This window comes from Muscardinus avellanarius, assembly GCF_963383645.1.
Source record: "Muscardinus avellanarius genome assembly, chromosome: 2".
NCBI lineage: Eukaryota > Metazoa > Chordata > Mammalia > Rodentia > Gliridae > Muscardinus > Muscardinus avellanarius.
In genome coordinates this window covers 19964213-19985465 of record NC_137787.1, presented here as the reverse complement: position 1 = coordinate 19985465, position 21253 = coordinate 19964213, and the positions used below count along the sequence as shown (strand labels likewise).

The 21253-nt window shown below is 52.9% G+C and overlaps 2 protein-coding genes across 2 annotated transcripts; both read left to right on the top strand.

The window, feature by feature from the left end:
* Positions 1-2971: 2971 nt before the first annotated feature.
* LOC308258959 (tubulin alpha-4A chain-like) lies at positions 2972-3799 on the top strand (the record flags this gene model as incomplete). The annotated part of the gene is made up of 1 exon (XM_080689611.1): positions 2972-3799. The coding sequence occupies exon 1, from the start codon at positions 3035-3037 to the stop codon at positions 3797-3799; it is 765 nt and encodes a 254-aa protein (XP_080545737.1). The 5' UTR covers positions 2972-3034.
* An 8654-nt stretch (positions 3800-12453) lies between these two features.
* On the top strand, positions 12454-19116 carry DNAJB2 (DnaJ heat shock protein family (Hsp40) member B2; the record flags this gene model as incomplete). The annotated part of the gene is made up of 8 exons (XM_080689576.1): positions 12454-12518; positions 13079-13188; positions 14618-14671; positions 14839-14964; positions 17311-17403; positions 17597-17699; positions 17847-17917; positions 18752-19116. The coding sequence occupies 8 exons, from the start codon at positions 12454-12456 to the stop codon at positions 19114-19116; spliced, it is 987 nt and encodes a 328-aa protein (XP_080545702.1).
* Positions 19117-21253: the final 2137 nt, after the last annotated feature.

Sequence of the window (21253 nt, the reverse complement as noted above, 5' to 3'; positions counted from 1 at the left end):
GAGGGTCAGGGTTTTTTTTTATCTGTAAAATGAGGGTAATAAAAGTGTCTGTCTAGGGTATCGTTGTGAAGATTAAATGAGGTAATATGTGGGAAGCGCATAATGCTGTCCCTGACACCTAATTAGTGCTTATTAAATGGGAACTAAATAGCACAACCGAGCCTGCCGTGTGGGAGATGAGGATGCCATGTGTGCTGTCTAGAAGAAGCAGCTCCAAAGCCGGGCGTGGTGGCGCACGCTTGTCATCCCAGCATTTGGGAGGCTGAGACAGGAGGATCATGGTTCGAGGACAGCCTCAGCTACTTAGTGAGGCCCTCTGCCACTCAGTGAGGCCCTGTTTTAAAATAAAGAATTAAAAAATAGGTCAGGGGGTGTAGCTCGGAGGTCAAATGCCCCTGGGTTTCATCCCCAGACCCTCAAAAAAAAAATCCTCAATCAAAGCTCCTATTTTATATTAAAACATCAGTGATGCTGGCTGTGGTGGGCCACACCTGCAATCCCAGTACTTGAGAAGCTGAGACAGTAGGATCCCAGATTTGAGGCTGGTTTTAACAACTTAGTGAGACCCTGTTCCAAAATAAAAGAGGACTGAGTATGTGGCCCAGAGGTAGAATGCCCCGGGGTTCAATCCCCAGTACCACAAAAGAAAAAAAAAAAGAAAAAGAAAATTAAAAAGTCATTGCTATGTTAAATTTAAGGAGAATGTATCATCATTAAGATTATGACTATTTTAGATATACAAAAATATAAAGACTAATGAACACCAGCTACCCACAGCTTTCAGACTCCCTCCCCTCTCCTGCCATAGAGAGCCATGCTTCCAAATTCAGTGACAATGTCTCCCCTTGCTTCCCACACCAATGGCTCCTCGTTTCTCTCTGAGCAGAGGTGAGCTGACTGTCGCGCTCCGCCAGACTCTGATCCCTTCCTCTGATGCTCCTCACTGAGGGGCTGAATCACTGAGCAGGCCCGCATCATCTTGGATCTGCCCACATCTGCTTCCTCCGAGAGTTTTGGCCTAGCCCAGGCCAACGCCTGGTGGTCCTCGATGCCACCAGCAAATGCTTAACCCAGGAGGTGGCACGAGGAGAGCAGAGTCCAGAAACCTGGGCCCTCAGCCAGACATCCACTCAAGGAAGGCCAGCAGGAACCATGACCAGCCTGAGACACTTCTAAGGCTGTGCTCTGCCCTTTGCCCACTAGGCATGAGTGTGTTTCAGTCCACCTGGAAGGCCAGCATGCAGATTAGCAGGCAGGGCCTGCTGGGAGCTATACTGCTCAGAACATAGAATACAACCAGATGAGCAGATGGCCAGTTACGAGACCTTCAGGGGACAGGAAGACTCCGTCAACACCTTCTTGAGGGAAGCAGACTAGAAAGCACCCTGGGCAGTGTTTGTGGACATGAGGCCCCCGTGATGGGAGAGTGGCGCTCATCCCCTGCCATAGCCTTGACCCTAAATACAGCAAGTCCCACTCCACCACTACAGAGCTCTGGAGTTCGTGGTGATAGCTGAGGCCTGGTGAGCCATTCCTTGTCTGTATTGTGAGGCTTGGGAATCAGACTCAAGGGAGGTGGGGTCCATCTGTACCCGTGCGGTGTGGACATGCACATTGCTGTCGGTTCTTCCACCCAGAGCAGCTCATCGAAGGTCAGGAAGGTGCTGCCAATGACCATGCCCAAGGCCACTGCACCCCTGGGAAGGAGCTCATTGACTGGAGGCTGGACTGGATTTGGAAGCTGGTGAGGGAGGGCTGCGGGCTGCGGCAGGGGAATCTGGAATCTGGGTCTTTTCCTGAAGTGCTCTGGAGACCACACTGCAGAAGGACAGCTTTGACACCTGGGAGAGGCTTTTTTTTTTTTTTTTTTTGGTGGTATTGGGGGTGGAACCCAGAGGCTTTCTACCTCCGGGCTATACTCCCAGACCCTTTTTATATTTTATTTGGAAACAGGGTCTCGCTAAGTTGCTGAGAGCCTCACTAAGTAGCTGAGGCTGGCTTCGAACCCGTGCGATCCTCCTGTCTCGGCCTCCCCAGCGTGGGGATTACAAGCGTGCGCCACCACGCCTGGCCCTGGAAGAGGCTTCTAAATGAGGAGGAAAATGGGGAGGAGGGCTAGGATCACTGAGGAGGACCCCTGCACTCTGAATAGGAGAGATGACCTATAGTTCCAGCCTAAAGCTGGGTGTCTTACTAGCTTTTTTGTTGTTTTGTTTTGTTTTAGGTACTGGGAATTAAACTCCTAGGAATTGTGCCACCAAGCTACACCACAGCCATTTTTATTTTTTTATTGTGAAACAGGGTCTCACTAAGTTGCTGAGGCTGGCCTTACACCTGACATCCTCCTGTCTCAGCCTCCCAAGTACTGGATTATAGGCAGGCAGCCCCATGCTGGGTGCTAGGTATGTTCTTTATCTTTATAGTAGCTGGCTCAGTGCCAGGGAGAGTGACCCCCAGTGCTAACATGTGATGGGCTGCCTGGCCAAGATATGGGGTCCACAAGCATCCCCAGAGTACCATCTTGTGCTGCTAGGATGTGGATAGAAGTCCCCATGAAAACCAGGGATTTTAAGAATGCTCTGTGATTGACTGGCTCCACCAAGGATGGTCCTGGATCGTGGATCTCAGTAGAGAAGCCCTCCACACACCTGTGAGATTAAGTCAGGGGGACATGGGAATGAAACTGGGTGGAGTTGGCAAGTTATGACAAAAATGACTATCTCACAAAATTCAAAGGAGATGTGTGTAAAAGACCTTAGGAGATTGTGGGAAGAAAGAGGGATGAGGAGAAGAGAGAGTGGGCCCTACCCTCGCAGCTTTCTTATGCTCTTAGGAAAGTTCGGAGATTTCATGAAGCTTTTGGGGGTCTTGGGGTAGCACAGATGGGTCTTTCCTTCATCAGCTGTTCTTCAAACCCCACATTTCTCCTCTCTTCACTGGACTGTCCTGTGCTGGTCAGTGCACAGGACTGCAGGGCTTCCTGGTGTTCCACAGCTTCGGCGGGGGCACGGGCTCTGGCTTCACCTCCCTCCTGATGGAGCGGCTCTCTGTTGACTATGGCAAGAAATCCAAGCTGGAGTTCTCCATCTACCCAGCCCCCCAGGTGTCCACAGCTGTGGTGGAGCCCTACAACTCCATCCTGACCACCCACACCACCCTGGAGCACTCCGATTGTGCCTTCATGGTGGACAACGAAGCCATCTATGACATCTGCCGCCGCAACCTGGACATCGAGCGCCCGACCTACACCAACCTCAATCGCCTCATCAGCCAAATCGTCTCCTCCATCACAGCTTCCCTGCGCTTTGACGGGGCCCTCAACGTGGACCTGACTGAGTTCCAGACCAACCTGGTGCCCTACCCTCGCATCCACTTCCCCCTGGCCACCTATGCTCCCGTGATCTCTGCAGAGAAAGCCTACCACGAGCAGCTGTCGGTGGCGGAGATCACCAATGCCTGCTTCGAGCCCGCCAACCAGATGGTGAAGTGTGACCCCCGGTACGGCAAGTACATGGCCTGCTGCCTGCTGTATCGTGGAGACGTGGTGCCCAAGGATGTCAACGCTGCCATTGCTGCCATCAAGACCAAGCGCAGCATCCAGTTTGTGGACTGGTGCCCCACAGGCTTCAAGGTTGGGATCAACTACCAGCGACCCACTGTGGTGCTGGGGGGTGACCTGGCCAAGGTGCAACGTACCGTGTGCATGCTGAGCAACACAACTGCCATTGCTGAGGCCTGGGCCCACCTAAAGCACAGGTTCACCCTGGTGTATGCCGAGAAGGCATTTGTGCACTGGTAGGTGGGTAGAGCATGGAGAAGAGAGAGTTCTCTGAGGCCTGAGAGGACATGGCTGCCCAGCAGGAGGATTACGAGAAGGTGGGCATGGGTAGTGTGGAAGGAGAGGGGAAGGAGGAGGAAGGCGATGAATACTAGGAGATCCTATGTCTCTGTCCTAAATAAAATGCTGTGGCCTTATTGTCTCACAAGGACCTTTTCTCTTGGGAAAAGCCACAGGGAAGGGCTTCTCCTCCATGAGAGAAAGGAAGGCTGGTGTCAGCCTGCGCTCCCCAGGAGGCAGATCAGATTTTAGATTTCATTACAGTGCAATTCCAGGGAGCAGAAAGGGGGCCACCAGGAGGATAGCAGGGAAGGAGGGTGAATTCACCGTAGAGACAATGCAGCCAGATGACTGGCATCGCGGGCCATCCTGGGGTGGGTGGGCAGGTGAGCAGGGAGAGTGGGGAGCTTGTGCACTGGCTCTGTTCCTCTGTGGGTTAAACCTCCACCCCATCAAAGTGCCAAGTCCCCTGCACTTCTGGGCTGCACACTCGGGCTGCAGTGTCAACAGGAAACCCCGGGGGAAGAGGAGGTGCACACTGTGAGGTCGGGGCTGTACCAGGAGCTGGGAAGGCTGAGGACCTGGACACTGCGGGCACTGTCCACCCTGTAGTCTGGAAGCTTGTCTTCCGGGGAGGAGGTGGGGTAGAGAGAGTCCAGAGTGGGCTGCGTGGCAGTGTAGCGGCAGGAACAGAGGGAGTGGCTGGGAGAAGAGATAACCTCAGTAATCTCCATCAACACTCGGCACCTTTCGTAAAGTCAGAGACCTCTTCTCAACCCTATGCTATGTGTTATGCAAGCACAGCTTCAGGCCCCCATTTCCAGCCTAATGACTCCTCCCAGTCCTTTCATATGGGCTCCCTGGAGCCCCTTCTGTGCTGAGGGATGGTTTAATTATCGGAGGTATTGGTGCTAGGGCCAAACCTTCTCCACCCCAAACAAGCTGAGATTCAGTTCTCAGTGCCGCCCTCGGCTTGGTCCTTCCTATAGTTCTCTTTCCCCAGGCTTGGTGCCTGTTCCCAAAGTTAGCAGCACCAGGAAGCTAACCGCTGGTGTTGGAGGGACTCTGTCGGATGAGAGGGGATGCCACAGCCTTGGAGCTGGGCCACCAGGCAAGAGTTGGGACCACAGCAGGGTCACCCAGGGGGAGCAGGAGGGACTGAGGAGGGAGGGCATCTGGCAGGATCAGAGCCAGGGAGGGGATGGTCACCGGCTGAGAAGCCACCTGACTTGGAGAGAGGGGGTGAAATGCCGTTGTTCCCACCAGCTGAACCTAGACAGAAGCCACCTGGCAAGGAGGGCCCAGGACAAGGGCAGGATGCCCCGAGACACAGAGCAGGGCAGGGCAGGGGAGAAGGGTCTCAGAGAAAGCAGGCAAATCCCCGCAGGACGCTGCTCAGAGTGACTCCTCCCCTCCTGTCCTTCTCACTCTTGTCTCAACAAGTACTTCCTGGTGAGCAGAGGACGGAGTAGAAGCAACAGGGTTGGGGTGTAGAGAAGAAAACAAGGCTCCTGGGCCAGCACCTTCCTGTTATCTACCTAGAGAGAGCACGCATTCGCAAGGCTTTTTTTTTTTTTTTTTTTTTTTTTGCGGGTCTGGGGATGGAAGCCAGGGGCATTTGACCTCTGAGCTACACCCCCTGCCCAATATTTTATTCTTTATTTGGAAACAGGGTCTCACTGAGTTGCGGAGGGCCTCACTAAGTAGCTGAGGCTGGCTTTGAACCTGTGCGATCCTCCGGTCTCAGCCTCCCGAATGCTGGGATTACAAGTGTGCGCCACCACGCCCGGCTTCTCAACGCCTCTTTGATGATTTAAACTTCATGGGCTCTCCCCTCAGAATAGAGGCTACAGTTTTGTGTATATGTGTGTTTGGTGAGGTATGAGTGGGGGTAATTTAATTCAGAGGGCGTATTTAGAAGTTCATTTTTTCCCAATAAAAGAATTGCTTTTATTTTTTATTTTTGTGGTACTAGGGGTGGAAGCCAGGGATTTTTCTACCTTCAGGCTATATTCCCTGATCTATTTTATATTTTATTTGGAAACAGGGTCTCACCAAGTTGCTCAGAGCCTCATTAAATAGCTGAGGCTGGATTCGAACCTGTGTGATCTTCTTGTCTCAGCCTCTCAAGCGCTAGTATTACAAGTATGTGCCACCACGCCCGGCTTAAAAGAATTGATTTTAAAATCTCCATCTGGGCCAATGTAGTAGTGCACACCTGTAATCCCAGTATTTGGGAAGCTGAGACTGTAGGATCACAGGCCTAAGGCCAGTCTTAGCAATTTAGTGAGACCCTTAGCACCTAAGTGAGACCCTGTTTTGAAATAAAAAATAAAAATGACTAGTTGTAGCTCAGAGAAAGAATGCCCCTAGGTTCAATCTCTACTATCAAAGAATATTAATAAAATAAAATATTTCATCTCTGTCTCTTATGTCTTTTTTATGTCTCTCTCTGATTTGTCTTTCTCTTCTCCTCCTCCTCCTCCTCCTCCTCCTCCTCCTCCTCCTCCTTCTTCTTCTGGTACTGGGGGTTGAACCTGAGGGTGTTCTACCTCCAAGCTACTCCCCATCTCTGTTTTATTTTTATTTTTTGAAACAGGGTCTTGCTAGGTTGATAAGAGTTTCACTCCTTGCTGAGGCTGTCCTTGAACCTACAATCCTCCTGTCTCAGCCTCCCAAGTACTGGGACTCCAGGTGTGCACCACTTGTACAGGCTTCACCTGGTTTCAAACTTGGGAAGAAAAGAGGAGTTACTTTGGGAGCCCTTCAAATACCAAGCCATAGTAGATGCTCTCAAGTACTGGACACCTATGCAGGCCCTGTGTCCACATTATTTGGTTTAGGTCCTGAAGTAAGGACTAAACCAAGTAATGGAAGCTCCGAGGGGTCAGGCCTTATTCCTCATTCTTCTATTCTCAGCACCCCATATGTCGCCTGATGCATCAGACACCCCATATTTGTTGAAGGAACTTGTTACATGAGTGACAGTTTTATAGATATGGAGTCTGAAGCTCAAGAAGTGATGTGGCTTGGCCAAGCTTCCCCAGCTGGCACATGGAGAGAGCAGAGCTCACACCCAGCTCAGCCTGACGAAAGCTTGTGCTGCTGCCCTCGCCTCCCGTGCCCTTTCCCCGCCCACGGTGGCTTCAGGCCTCCTAGGCACAGCCTCTTCTGGCCTGCCAGGTGCCCAGTGCCCAGACAGTGACTCAGGCATCTCTGGGGCAGGGCGGGGTGATGTCTGATGCTCCCCTGTTCGGGTTCTGGGATGGAGGGCATCAAGACCGGGAGCCGGGGGCCAGTTTTGAGGCCTAAATTGAGGTAGAGACTTCTTTTGGGATAGGTCTTGGCACCCTTTAGAAAGTGTCCCCTGACATCTCAGAGGAGGTGGAGCTCAGGAGAGGCCAGGAGGGCTGCGAGAGAGGTGGGAACATCACCTGCCAGGATGGCTGGGCATCCAGAGAGGCAGCCAGTCTCCTCTTCTGTCTGCTGTACAGCCGGCCCGCACTGGGTGCTCTACAAGGCTGTCTCTTCCCAGAACCCAAAAGATGTCCCAGCTCTTTCTGCTGGCAGGCACTGGCAAGCCTGGGTTGGATAAGGTGTGGGTCTAGGGAGGTGGCAACCCAGACCTCCTGGGGCAGCTGGGAGCGCCACCCAGCCTGGCTCCTGGGGACTCCCGCAGTTCAAGGGAGTGCTTTCATCCCTGACGCTTCTAAAGCCAGGGTACAATTACTTCCTGCAGGCGGGCACGAGACACAGCTTCCCAGCCCTGGATCCCACCCAACAGATTCACCTCTGGCCTCTTCTGTGTCAGAGCACGCTGGCCTCCACAGCTGTGTTCTCACTGTGCCCTCCCGCTGGCCACCTCTCCTGCTCCCCTCAAGGCGGCAGCTCCTTCCAGCTCAGGCCACAGTCTTCCAGAACCCGTCAGGTCAGGAGAGACTCTCCCTTCTCTGATCTCCCGGCCCCTAATAATGCCTCACCATTATTCATTTGGTGCTTGGCGCAGGTGGCCTTGTATGGCAGCGCATGGCTCCTTGCTGATGTCCTAGTTCCCCAGCTAGGCTCTTACGTTGTTTATATGCATTTGGACAGTTATTACGTGCCCGTGCTTCAGGATTCAAAAGGTACCGAAGCAACTTGTAATTAACAAAAGCAAACCTCCTTCATCTTGTTACTTTTGCCGGCCAGTGTTTCCTCTTAGGGAGATCTGCATATGTCTAGGTGTGTGCATACGTGTTTCCTGTTCACTGTGTTCTCTACCTTGTTGTTTCACTTACTGATCTGGAAGATTGTTTATATCAGTACATATAGCAAAATCTCTCTCTCTCTCTCTCTGACAATATTTCATCAACCATTGTTTATATTAGCCTGCTACTAATAGTTTAGGTTATTTCTAATCTTATGCTTCTAAAAATAACCTATTTCTCCATTTGTCCTTAGAATGTCTGGGTCAAAGGTTACACACATTTATTTATTTGTTTGTTTGTTTATTTATTTTTTGAGGGTCTGGGGATGGAGTCCAGGGCACTTGACCTCTGAGCTATACCCCCTGCCCTATATTTTATTCTTTAACTAGAAACAGGGTCTCACTAAGTTGCAGAGGGCCTCACTAAGTAGCTGAGGCTGTCCTCAAACCGTGATCCTCTGGTCTCAGCCTCCCGAATGCTGGGATTACAAGCGTGCGCCACCATACCCGGCTACACATTTAATTTCGTTGGATCCCATATTTCTCTCTTTGGAAATTATACCAAGTTAGCTGCCATCAGCTGCCCTCCCACCACCGTCATGAGCATTCCTATGCCCATGGCCTTGCTCATCAGTGGCATTTAGCATTTTGACCCTTATCAATCACTTAATAAGTGAAATAGTTGCAATTTTTGTCTATAATTCTCCTGTTTACAATTGAAACTGGGCATCTTTTCAGGTGTTTAGAAGCCAGTATTTGCTCTTCTGTGAGTTGTCTGTGCTCTTTGCCTGTTTTTAAAATTATACTAGGAGCCGGGCGTGGTGGTGCACACTTGTAATCCCAGTACTTGGGAGGCTGAGACAGAAGTATTGAAGGTTTATGGACAGCCTCAGCTACTTAGTGAGGCCCCCTACAACTTAGTGAGACCTGGCTTCAAAATTAGGAATAAAAAATAGGGCTGGGGGTGTAGCTTAGAGGTAGAATGCCTCTGGGTTTAAGCCCCAGTTCTGCAAAACAACAACAACAACAACAACAACAACAACAACAACAACAAAAACTACACTCGTGGTAGAACACTTGCCTGGCATTTGTGAGGTCCTGTGTTCCATTTCTGGCACTGAAAACATTTTCATTGTTTGTCTTTTCTTATTAATTTACTGGATGTCTTTATGAGCAAAGGAAAACAACACTTTGTCTGCTAGATGTTTTCCATATAATTTCCTTCCATTGCCGATTATGTCAAAACTAGGTTTTCATCTCCTTGAGCATAGGAACGGGAACTTAGAGCCTTTTGTATTTCTATTCTTAATATTGTGCCACATATATAGGAGGTGCTAAATAAATGTTTGTTGAATTGAAAGAAGAGGAAAAAGGAAGAGAAACTGTCAAGAGTTTTGAGTGACCTAACCTACCCTTTTCACTTACACAAAATCTAAACCCTCAGTCTTTGGGTCAGTCAAGACTCTTATTGTAAAGAGCAGAAACAAACTGGCAAATCATAAAAACAACAGCAATAAGAAAACAACACCCCCCAACAAGCAAGATAGATAGTAGCACACAGAATCAATGCAAGAGCCAGAAAACAGGGCTCAGAAAACAGGCAGGTACCACCACAGACACGGTCAGGGCACAGGGCAGCCTGTGCAGAAGCTCCTCGTCCCCTCCACCCTCTGCAGTGACCCTCCCTCTCAGCAGGTATTGAGGCTGACATTTCCCTTTCCAGGCACTAGAGGCCGCTGCAGGCCCCATAGCAGCCACCGCCATGCTGAAATGAATCCTCAACCATCCACACCTGCCTCTCAGTGGCCTGTTCCAGATCCCAAGCCCCAGTTGCAGCATCTGATTGGCAGAGTTTATGTCTTTTGCCTGCACCCTCGGAGCTGGGAAATCTGCACGAGCAAGCGTCGGCGCTTTGTGGCAGATGGTTTGCCTCCCATTGGGGCGCACGTAATGGAAATTCACCAAATGTAGATGGGAATTCCCAAATGCAGGCAGAAGTTCAGACCGTAGGCAGCCAGGGAAACTGGACAAATACACGCTGCCTTCTTCTCTCATGTCTGGCTCAAGGCTGTCTCTTTGATGAAGTGTTCCTGGGTCACCTGTCCTGAAACACTTTCCTAGGGTCATGTAACTGTTTCTCTTTGTGCCAGCTGAGGCAGTGCCAGCTGAGGCATTACCTATTATTTAGGGAGGGGGAAAAACAGCCCTGAGGGGCTCCCTCAAGTCATGCAGCAGTGCCAGGTTATAACCCAGGTGTTTTCCCAAAGCTCTGGGGTTTCCCAATGGGCTATATTGACAGGCTACAGCTTTCTCGTCAATTTCAAGATCTCTGAGGACAAGGATTGGGTCAAATTATCCTCCTCCTCCTCCTCCTCCCTTCCTCCTCCTCCTCCTCCTGCTCCTCCTCCTCTCCTCCTCCTCCTCTCCTCTTCTTCCTTCTCTCCTCCTCCTCCTCCTCCTCCTCCTCCTCCCCTCTTCCTCCTTCTCTCCTCCTCCTCCTCCTCTCCTTCTCTCCTCCTCCTTCTCTCCTCCTCCTCCTCCTCCCTTCCTCCTCCTCCTCCCCCCCTCTTCCTCCTCTTCTCCTCCTCCTCCTCCTCTCCTCCTCCTCCTCCTCCTCCTCCTCCTCCTCCTCCTCCTCCTCCCCTCTTCCTCCTTCTCTCCTCCTCCTCCTTCTCCTCGATACTGGAGATTGAACTCAGGGGCAGTCTACCTCAAACTACACACCCAGCCCTATTTCTTCATTTTGTGATACCGGGGATTTGTGGTAACCAGGAACATTCTAGCTCTGAGCTACACTCCCAGCCCTATTTTATTATTTATTTTGGAACAGGGTCTTGCTAAGTTGTTGAGAGTCTCGCTAGGTTGTTGAGGCTGGTCTCAAACCTAGGCATCAGCTATATTTGTGAGAAAAAAAGACAGATCTTCCTGTCTCAGTCTCCCAAGTACTGGCTGCATGGGCTTCCAGTGTGTGTGTGTGTGTGTGTGTGTGTGTGTGTGTGTGTGTGTGATGCTGGGAATTGAGCCCAGGAGCAATCTACCTCTGAGCTACACCCCCAGCCCTATTTTATTATTTTTTTAATTTGGAAACGGTCTCCCTGTTGCTGACAGTCTCACTAAATTGCTGAGGCTGTCTCCGAACCTGCGATCCTCCTGTCTTAGGCTCCTAAGTACTAGGATTGCGGGTGCGTGTCCTTTTATACACCCTAGCAGCATCTAGTACGTAGGTATGCAGAAGGTGCTCAATTAATGCTTGTGCATTGGCTGGATGGTACCAAGCAACAGCCATTCTGAAAGAGATGCCTGAACCCAGAAATCATTTTGCAGTGGAAAAGGCTAACTCAGGATGAGTTTGGGAAGAAAATCCTGGGAATTTTACTGTCCTCTTTAACCTCATCTCTCCCATATGGGTCAAAACTGTTACCAAGAGGTCTGCATTTGGTCCATATTTAATAATCTAACAAATTAATTTTGAACACTGACGACTGCCCTATATACTAGTGGGGGGAAAAGGACACAATCCCACAGCTCCACAGAACTTTCTAGTGGGGGAGGTGACCGATAATAAGCAAACCAATAAATGCTGCTCTGTGATTCCGACAAGCAGGAAGATGTCACGAGATGCTCTAGAGGCAGGTGTGACCTACTCAGAGAAGCTAGGGCAGCCCTTTGGAGGCCCCCGGGCTGGCGCAGGGATCTGAAGAAGGGGAGGGCTGAGGTCCAGAGGGTGAGTCCTTGGGACGACAAGGGCCTGCAGAGAGCATCCATGGTGCACCGACAGTTTACAGCAGAGGGACGGAGGCGCCGGGGGCGGGCCCCTCTCTTGATGGCTGCCTCCGCCTGTCTGCTCGGGTGCGCCAGGCCTCGACCGATAGATCCGGCCTCAGCTTCCCAGGCGCACCTGAGGGTGACGTCGCCGGGTGACAGCCCAAAATAGCCCGCCCCGCCCATCTCCCAGCAGCCCCTGCGGCGCCCCCCCCCCTCCCCGCCCCCGGCGTGCCGGCCTCTCCCGGCCTCTCGTAGTTTCCGAGCAGCTGACGCTGCTGCGCGCTGGCGGGCCGGGTGCGTCCTACGCCGAGCCGGCTGCGGCTGCCAGACAGTGCCCAGCGGGGGGCAGGGGCGGGGCCCCGGCGGGAGGTGCGGCCCCCACCCGGCCGGGCTCGGGCCTGTGTCGGGCTGCTGGAGTCAGAGGCTCAGCTAGGGCACCCCGGGCCTGCACCCCGAGATAGCGCTGGGCACCGGCCTGCGGGGCAGATAAGGCTGCGGAAGGAGCCTAGTCACCGGCTGCAAGCCCGGCCCCGAGGGCTCCGCTTCCACCTCCGGGCCTGTCCCCGGGGGGTCTCCGGCCGCAGCGAGGGGCTGCTGGTTCTTCCTGCCTGACACTTTCTCTCCCGCAGCCCCAAGAGGCGCGCCCAACGACTGACGGGTTGCCATGGCATCCTACTACGAGATTCTAGACGTGCCGCGAAGTGCGTCCGCTGATGACATCAAGAAGGCGTAAGTGCCTGCTCTGTGCATCAGAAAACCTCGCCCTCTGGCCCCCCAGCGCCCTGGGGCCCTTACGAGTGACATCCATAGAGAGGAAAGACACCCCTGGAGGAGTAGCAGAAGCCAGTCCAGAGAGGGGAGCAGATGTGCTGGGAGCCATACTGTGGGTCGTTCCCCAGCCCTCCTCCTCTCCACCCCTCCTCTGACCCCCAGCCCCAAGACATGGGCTTTCTCAGTAGCAATGCAAACATGCCCAGGCTCTGCCAGGTGGGCTAGTGTCCCTGTACCTTTTGGCCACAGGTGGCCTGCTCCAGCGAGCCCCAGGGAGGCGCCAGGGTGGGGGCAGCCTCCACCCTGACATTATCATTTGCTCCTACATGGAGTCGTAGCCCTGGCACAGGAGGGAGAGAGAACTTTGTGAAAACCTGGGAGCCGAGCTGCGGGAGTGGGCTGCGACCCAAGCAGGAAAGCTCAGTGGTGGGCCAAGCGTGCCGAGTGAGCGGCTCAGTTCCCTGTTGGGGGCACCTGCATTGGTCCCCTCACCCTCTTTCTGCATCCACATCCTACAGGTATCGCCGGAAAGCTCTACAGTGGCACCCAGACAAGAACCCAGATAATAAAGAGTTTGCCGAAAGGAAATTTAAGGAGGTGGCTGAGGCCTATGAAGTGCTGTCTGACAGTAAGGCTGGGGGCCAGGCAGGCCGGCACATCCCCTGCCCCCTTCACGTCCATCCCACTCTGTCCCAAAGCCATGCTTCCGCCACCCGTCACCAGACTTCTTCCCAGCCTGGCGTTTAAGTGCCCTCTTCCACGGGGAAAGCTCTCTGTCCCTCGGAGTCTGGAGAGCACAAGGGCTCTGGGCAGGGAAGGGAGCTGGTGTGTACTAAATACTCTGTGCCAGGCCCGGCCTCCGTGACCTCCTGGGTCCTCTCATCCATCCTGCCAAGCAGTGTTTTATTACCCCCACCCCCGCCGTATAGGCAAGGAAACTGAGGCTGGGAGAGGTGAAATAACTTGATCAGGGTCACACAGAGCTGGAATATGAGTCTAGATCTGTTTGTCTCTCCCTCCCAGTGTGTGTGTGTGTGTGTGTGTGTGTGTGTGTGTGTGTGTGTTACTAAGGATGGAACTCAGGGCCTTGCACATGCTAAGCAAATGCTCTATCTTTAAGATACACCCCCCAGCCCCACCCAGGTCATTTATTCATTCAAAAAGTACTTATTTGCCAGGCGTGGTGGCGCATGCTTGTAATCCCAGCATTTGGGAGGCTGAGACAGGAGGATCATGGTTCGAGGACAGCCTTAGCTACTTAGGTTCTTTGCAACTCAGTGAGACCCTGTTTCAAAATAAAGAATAAAAAATAGGGCAGGGAGTATAGTGCCCCTGGGTTCTATCCTCAGTACCGCAAAAACAAAAACACACACAAAAAAGTATTTATTGAATGCATGAATGCGCATAGTTCCAGACACTTGTTGGGCACGGGGGAGATAGCAGAGGACAAGCAGAACTGTCCTGGTCCTGGGGGTCAGGGAAGACAGACAATACCAGAGGCAGGTTATAGCTTGTGAAGTAATCCCCAAGGAGGGTAGCAGAGTGATGTGGCAGGGAATAATGGAGGTGTTTTGTTGCAGTGGTCTCAGACTGTCTCTCTGAGGTAGTGACATTTAGGCTAAGCCCTGATTAAAATAACATAATAATAATTAGCTGACTTCTGTTGATTTTTAATTTTGTTGCGGTGCTGGGGATTGAACCCAGGGCTGTGCGCAGGCTGTGCCCTGACTCGATCACTGAGCCGCACCCCCAGCCCCCGCAGACATTTGTGGAACTGGCTATGTACCAGGCGCTGTGCTGCTTACATGATTATTTCATTTAACCTGTGCAAGAGTCCTAGGAAGTAGGTGGTATTAGTATGTCCATTTTACAGATGAGAGGGAGCCAGCTTCGTGAAGGGCTGAGCTGCTGCAAAAACCCACATGGCCCGTGTCCCCGGGACACCTGCTGCCCCCCATACATCGGTCCTGGGCAAGCCTCTGAGGGGTGGCCAGGCCAGGCCAGGTGGGCCATCAAACCAAAGACAGGGAGAAATGATCGGGTCTCTTTTTTTCCAGAGCATAAGCGAGAGATCTATGACCGCTATGGCCGGGAAGGGCTGACGGGGGCAGGTAGGCGGAGCCGGGCCCAGGGATGGAAGTGGGTCAGGGAGGAGGGCGGGCAGACTCCTGCGGGGCGGGTGCTCTGGAGGCTCCTGGCTCCCCAGGTGGGGCCCCCTGGTTTGGGGCGAGACATACGCCCTCCCTCTTGTCCTCACGCTGCCTCCCCTCTCCTCCAGGCACTGGCCCCTCCCGGCCGGAAACTGGCGGTGGTGGTGGGTCTGGCTTCACCTTCACCTTCCGCAGTCCCGAGGAGGTCTTCAGGGAGTTCTTCGGGAGTGGAGACCCTTTCGCAGAGCTCTTTGGTGAGTGGGATCCCTGAGGCTCAGAGTGGTACAACTTCCCCCTTCAGGCCTGGCCTCCAGCAGCTGGGAGGCCCTGGGGTGGGAGGCTGAGAGGGCAGCAGGGTTTTGTGCAGTGGGCGTGGGTCCAGTGAGAACTGGGACAGAACCTCACACATGCCAGAACCCACGTGGCCCGCCAGTGGCACTTTACAGACTGGCCTTATTAAATGACAACAATAATACATTGTTAGACCGCCACAATAGCAGCTGTGAGAACAAGACTCAGAAGCGTCCTGTGACAGTAATAGTGGCATTACACACGACAGTGTATACCATTTTTCGGAATGATTAATGTGTCAACTATTTTATATCCCCTCATCCTCCTGTGCACCCATAGAGGTGAGTAATTCTAATTCTCATGTACAGATGGACAAACTGAGGCACAAGTGCCATGGTTAGGGTGACGTAGTAGAGGGCAGCCTAGGACGCTGCCTGCCATCAAACCATCCTTATCTGCCTCTGTGGAGGGAACCATCGGCCCTTCCTCCCTCCTGTCTTTCCCCCTTTTCTAATTTCCTTTGTTCCTTGTTGTGAACAGAATTTAACTAGTGAGTGTTTTCATATGCTACATTAAGAAGCAACTTAACTTATTAAGAAGCCTAACCCAAGCTGAGCATGGTGGTGCATGCTTGTAATTCCAGTACTTGAGAGGCTGAGAAGGGAGGGCTCGCAGGTTTGCAGCCAGCCTCTGCTACTTAGTGAAGCCCTTTGCAACTCAGTGAGACTGTTTCAAAATGAAGAATAAAAAATAGGGCTGGGGGTGTAGCTCAGAGGTAGAATGCCCCCGGCTTCCAACCCCAGTACTGGAAAAAAAAAATAAAGGAGGAGGAACAACAACAACAACAACAACAACAACAACAACAACGAAGCAGCAGCAGCATAACCAAATACAGGAGAAAAAGTCAGAAGTGTGCCTAGTCAACTAATTGCTTAGCAGCTTATATTTCTAGACTCTTTTTGGTGGTACTGGGAATCGAACCAAAGGGCATTCTAATCCTGAGCTACACCCATTTTATTTTTTTATTTTGAAATGGGGTCTCACTAAATTGCTGATGGTCTTTTTTTTTTTTTTTGTACTGAGAGTGGAACCCAGGGTCTTTTCTACCTCTGGGCTATATTCCCAGACCTATTCTATACTTTATGTGGAAACAGGGTCTCACTAAGTTGCTGAGAGCCTCACTAAGTAGCTGAGGCTGGCTTTGAACCTGTGATCCTCCTGTCTCAGCCTCCCAAATGCTGGGATTACCAGCGTGCGCCACCACGCCTGGCTCGCTAATGGTCTTGATAAGTTGCTGAAGCTTTTGTCTCAGCCTCCCAAATTTTGGAATTACAGGCATGCACCACCATGCGAGGCACCACCAGAGCATTGGGGGAATACTAGGGGCTAAACCCAGGATTGTTCTGACTTTGAGCTACACCTCAAGCCCTGTTCTCGCTCTGTCTCTCTCTGTCTCTGTCTGTCTGTCTCTCTCTCTCTCTTTTCAGCACTGGGGATTAAACCCAGGGGCTTTCTACCTCTGAGCTACACCCCCAGCCCTATTTTATATTCTTTATTTGAAACAGGGTCTCACTAAGTTGCATAGGGCTTCACTAAGTAGTTGAGACTGTCCTTGAACCTGCAATCCTGTCTCAGCATCCCAAGTACTGGGATTTCAAGTGTGTGCCACCATGCCTGGCATATTTTTGCTAGGTTGCTAAGAGTTGCTACAGTATGGAAGCTGAGGCAGGTCCTCTTTGTGTATGTGTGTGTGGGGGGTACTGGGAATTGAACCCAGGGGCATTCTACCTTCAAGGTTTTTAATTTGATTTTATTATTATTTTTTGTGGTACTGGGGGTGGAACCCAGAGGCTTTCTACCTCCAGGCTATACTCCCAGACCTATTTTATATTTTTGGAAACAGGGTCACACTAAGTTGCTGAGAGCCTCACCTAGTAGCTGAGTCTGGCTTCAAACCTGTGCAATCCTCCTGTCTCAGCCTCCCAAGCGCAGGGATTACAAGCGTGCGCCACCATGCCCGGCAGCTTTTTTATTTTGAAACAGGGTCTCACTAGGTTAATGAGCGTCTCACTACTTGCTAAGGCTGTCCTCAAACCTTCAATCCTCTTTTCTCAACCTCCTAAGTGCTGGGATCACAGGTGTGGGCCAACATGACCAGCTTGAGTCTGCAATCCTCCTGTCTCAGCCTCCTAAGTACTGGTATTATAGGCATGTGCCACCACACCCGGCTTATGTCTAGATTTGAAAGCAAGGTCCACAGATTTGGGGGGAACCTCACCGATGACTACTGATGTGCTTACTTGTTGCAGATGACTTGGGCCCCTTCTCAGAGCTTCAGAATCGGGGTTCCCGACACTCGGGTCCTTTCTTTACCTTCTCCTCCTCCTTCCCTGGACACTCTGGTAAGCGCTGTCCCTTCCCCTTTTTTGAAAGCTCTGACTGCTGGACCCCCTGGTGTGTTCATTTCACTTTTCTACTGCTGTGGAGAAAGCTCAGGGCAGCTCTGCGGGAGGCCCAGGGTTCTCAGCCTTCGGCTGCTGTAGGCAGCGCCCAGCCTCCTCCTAACGGCCTCTCCCGCCTCTGTCCCAATGCCAGATTTCTCCTCCTCGTCTTTCTCCTTCAGCCCTGGGGCTGGTGCTTTTCGCTCTGTTTCTACATCCACCACTTTTGTCCAAGGCCGCCGCATCACGACACGCAGGTGAGGGCGACGTCTAGGGCCACCCGGTGGAGGGCCTGGGTGAGGGGTGGGGTGGGAGCCGTGCACAGGTAGGAAGTTTACCCTGCCTGCCGCGGTGACCAGAGGCTGCTCTGGTCTGCTCACTGACTGCATTGTGCTCTCTCACAGAATCATGGAGAATGGGCAGGAGCGGGTAGAAGTGGAGGAGGACGGGCAGCTGAAGTCAGTCTCCATCAATGGTGAGGACGGCTCTACCCGCCATTCCCCGGCAGAAAGCCCCAGCCTCAACCCCTGAAGCCTCCTCCCTGAATGGCCCCTCTCTACTGGGCATGGTGGCACCTGCTTGTAATATCAGTACTTGGGGGGCTGAGACAGGAGGATCGCAGGTTTGTGGTAAACCTCAGCTACTTAGTGAGGCCCTTGGCAACAGAGTGAGACCCTGTTTCAAAACAAAGAATAAAAAATAGGGCTGGGGGTGTAGCTCAGAAGTACAGTGCCCATGAATTTAATTTATTGTAACACACACACACACACACACACACACACACACACACACACACACAGCATTCACAGGGCAGATGGGATTTGCCTAGTTTTTATTTGAGGAGAGTGAAATAAATGATCTGACTTCTGGGTAGCTCCTGGCTCAAACTGTTTCCGACCCCATTAAGCAAGGCCTACAGTAAGCCAGGATCCAAACTCAGGATACAGGAGTTCTGGGCAGAATGCTTTTCATTATACCACAACCCCCAGATTCCACCTTTGCTAACACTGCTGCCTGCGGACACCAGGAGCACTGTGTGCCGAGTACTTTACCCAGTTGTCTTATTTAATGATTGGAATGATCTGTGTATGTAGACATGATCACTATTCCTTTTCATAGGTGAGGGAAAGGAGGCCGAGTCACTTGCCCAAGGAGATAGAGCTAAATAGTCCCCCGTCTTTAAGCACCATGACCTCAGGGGCCTAATGCATGCCTGCCAGTTCCAAAGTGAGGCTGCAAGCCGTGAGGGTCATCACCGTGTGACCCCGGCTTGGGTTGGGGCCTCATAACGCGGTCACAACTCTTGCAGGTGTCCCGGATGACCTGGCCCTGGGCTTGGAGCTGAGCCGTCGCGAGCAGCAGCCGTCAGTCACCTCCAGGCTGGGGGGCACGCAGGTCCTGCCGACCTCTGTCTCACGCCCCTCTGACAGTGACCTCTCTGAGGACGATGAGGACCTGCAGCTTGCTATGGCCTACAGCCTGTCAGAGATGGAAGCAGCTGGGCAGAAACCGGCAGGTGGGCGGGAGGTGCAGCAGCGACCGCAGGGGCGGCCCAAGGCCCAGCACCCAGAGCCGGGCATGGGGGGTACCCACGAGGGTGCGGGTGCAAGGGGTGAGCCGGCCAAACCTAGCCCATCCCCAGAGGAGAAGGCCTCTCGCTGCCTCATCCTCTGAACACAGGCCCAGCCCTGCCTTATTTGGGTCTTGACTCTGGAGAGCTGAGCGGGCGTGGCCTGACTTAAAGGAGCCTGTCTCCAAATCTTGAGTCTCCCTACAAGTTTCCCTTCTGGGCCTGCTGCACCCCAGCATGGACTCGGGGTTTGTTGTCCTCAGCCCAGGGCCAGGGCGCCAGGTCCCTTGTTGGATGGGGAGTTCCTGAGGGGCACTAGTAGTTTGGGTTGGGCCTTTTGTGCCCAGGTTCTCTGCCACCTGTGTTATTGATGGGATCAAGGAAGGAGGATTGGCCTGGGGTTCTCTGAGCCCAAGCTGGCAGCTTCCCTGGGGAGCAGTGCAGGCCAAGTGGAGTCTCCGCTCTCCTTGTCCAGCTGCAAGCGTCCCGGTTCCTGTGCACTGTTGAGCTCTGATCGTGTCTGTGCTTGCCTTCTGGTGCTGCTCTCCTCTCTCCCATTCTGCTCTCTGCAACTCCCTGCTGGCCACACCGCTTGCTTTCACTGCCGTCTGGCTAGGACTCCCTTCTCCTTCCTTCCCTGAGAGGCCTCAGTGTGCCCAGGAAGACGCTGGGGCCAGTAGGGCCCTGTGGTCTTCTGGGGAGGCTAGCTGGGTGGGGCGGGAGCCTCTCAGACGTCCAGATTCGGAACCGGAGTCCACTCCTCCCTTCCTCTTGCTGCCTCAGCCTGCCCCGGCCTTGGGACCAGGCAGAGGTGAGGCTGGCTAACCCTGGAGAGGTGGGATAGGGCCAGGGCGACCCTGGGGAGGCCTAGGTGGGGACTGTATCCCGTCCTCCTTTCCCACCATGCATCAGGGCTCAGGGAGAGGCCACACAACCAGCCCAGGTGTGCATGAGCGGCTTCATCCCTCACGGCTTGCTGCTGACCCTCTCTCCTGTCACCCGCCCCCGCTCTCTCTCCAGATGTGTTCTGAGCTGGATGCCCGGGATCCAGAGTTGCTGCACAGTTCCAACAGGACAGCGCCCTCCCCTGTGTTTGGGGAGGAGACACTCTATTCCTCTCCCTCACCCACGCTAAGTGTAGAGCCGGGGCCTGGGTGGTGGGTGGGGGGTGGTAGTAGTCTTAGCCTATGAACTCTCTTCCCTTAGTGGTAGTGTTTGTGTCCTGGGGACTACAAGTCCCAGAATGCAACACACCTGGCCTCCTTTCTGATAGGGTGCGCTGGGGGAAGTGGTGTGTGGTTATGGAGCTGTGCTTCTTGGGATATGTAGTTCAAGCCCTGGCCAGCTTGTCACTGGCTATGGACAGAGAGATCTTGTGTTTTGATATGCCCCTGCCTGGGTGGTTAGAATGTGGATGAAGGGGAAATGACGCAAGCCTTAGTTTCCCTGACACCTCTTGCTAGCTCCAAGGTTGGAGAGGGCAGGTCAAGGCCTTGCAGTATCTGGGAGAGTTTTATTTTTTGTTTTGTTTTGTTTTTCCCATGGACAGCCTGGGGTCCAAAAAACAAGCCAGGGGCAGCTGGCGGAGGAAGCAGGGCATAGCCCTGGAAGGCTGATGAGCATGGGCCGGCTGGCAGAGCTTGGAAGGGAAGGCCACCTTCAGGTGCATGTGTGGCCGGTGTGTATGGCTGGGACTGGCATGAGAGGGGAGCACCGGGCATGCTGCTGCTGGAATGGCTTTCTTTGACCTCTGACCCTGCTGCCCATTCTTTCTGTTCAACATCACGGATGAGTTGCCTCTCCTCCTCCCTGCCCCGGGGAGCCCCGTACTACTGAGCCTCAGACACCTACCAAAGCCAGCTGGGCTGAGCTCAGGCTGAGAGGGAAACTGGAAGTCAATAAAGCTGTCTTGAGAGCTTGGTGGTGGGCTGTGCTCCTGTGTTCTTCCTTTCGACTGGCTGGAGAGAGCCAGTGGGTGACCAGCAGCTGGAGGTGCAAGCCTTGCCAGATGGCGGCACAAGTCCACTCTTTGGCCAGGTTATTCTCCTCAAAAGTTGATGTGGGACCCCAAGAAATGTTACATCCGTAGCCCTCACCTCTTGGGAGCCCATAGCTGTCTTCCCTCAACGGTTGATGTTTCTCTTGCTGTGGAGTCCAAAGGGAATACCCCCAACACTCCACAGTGTGCTTAGGACAAGAATAAGACTTGACAGAAATCATGGGAGCCACAGAAAGCCAGTG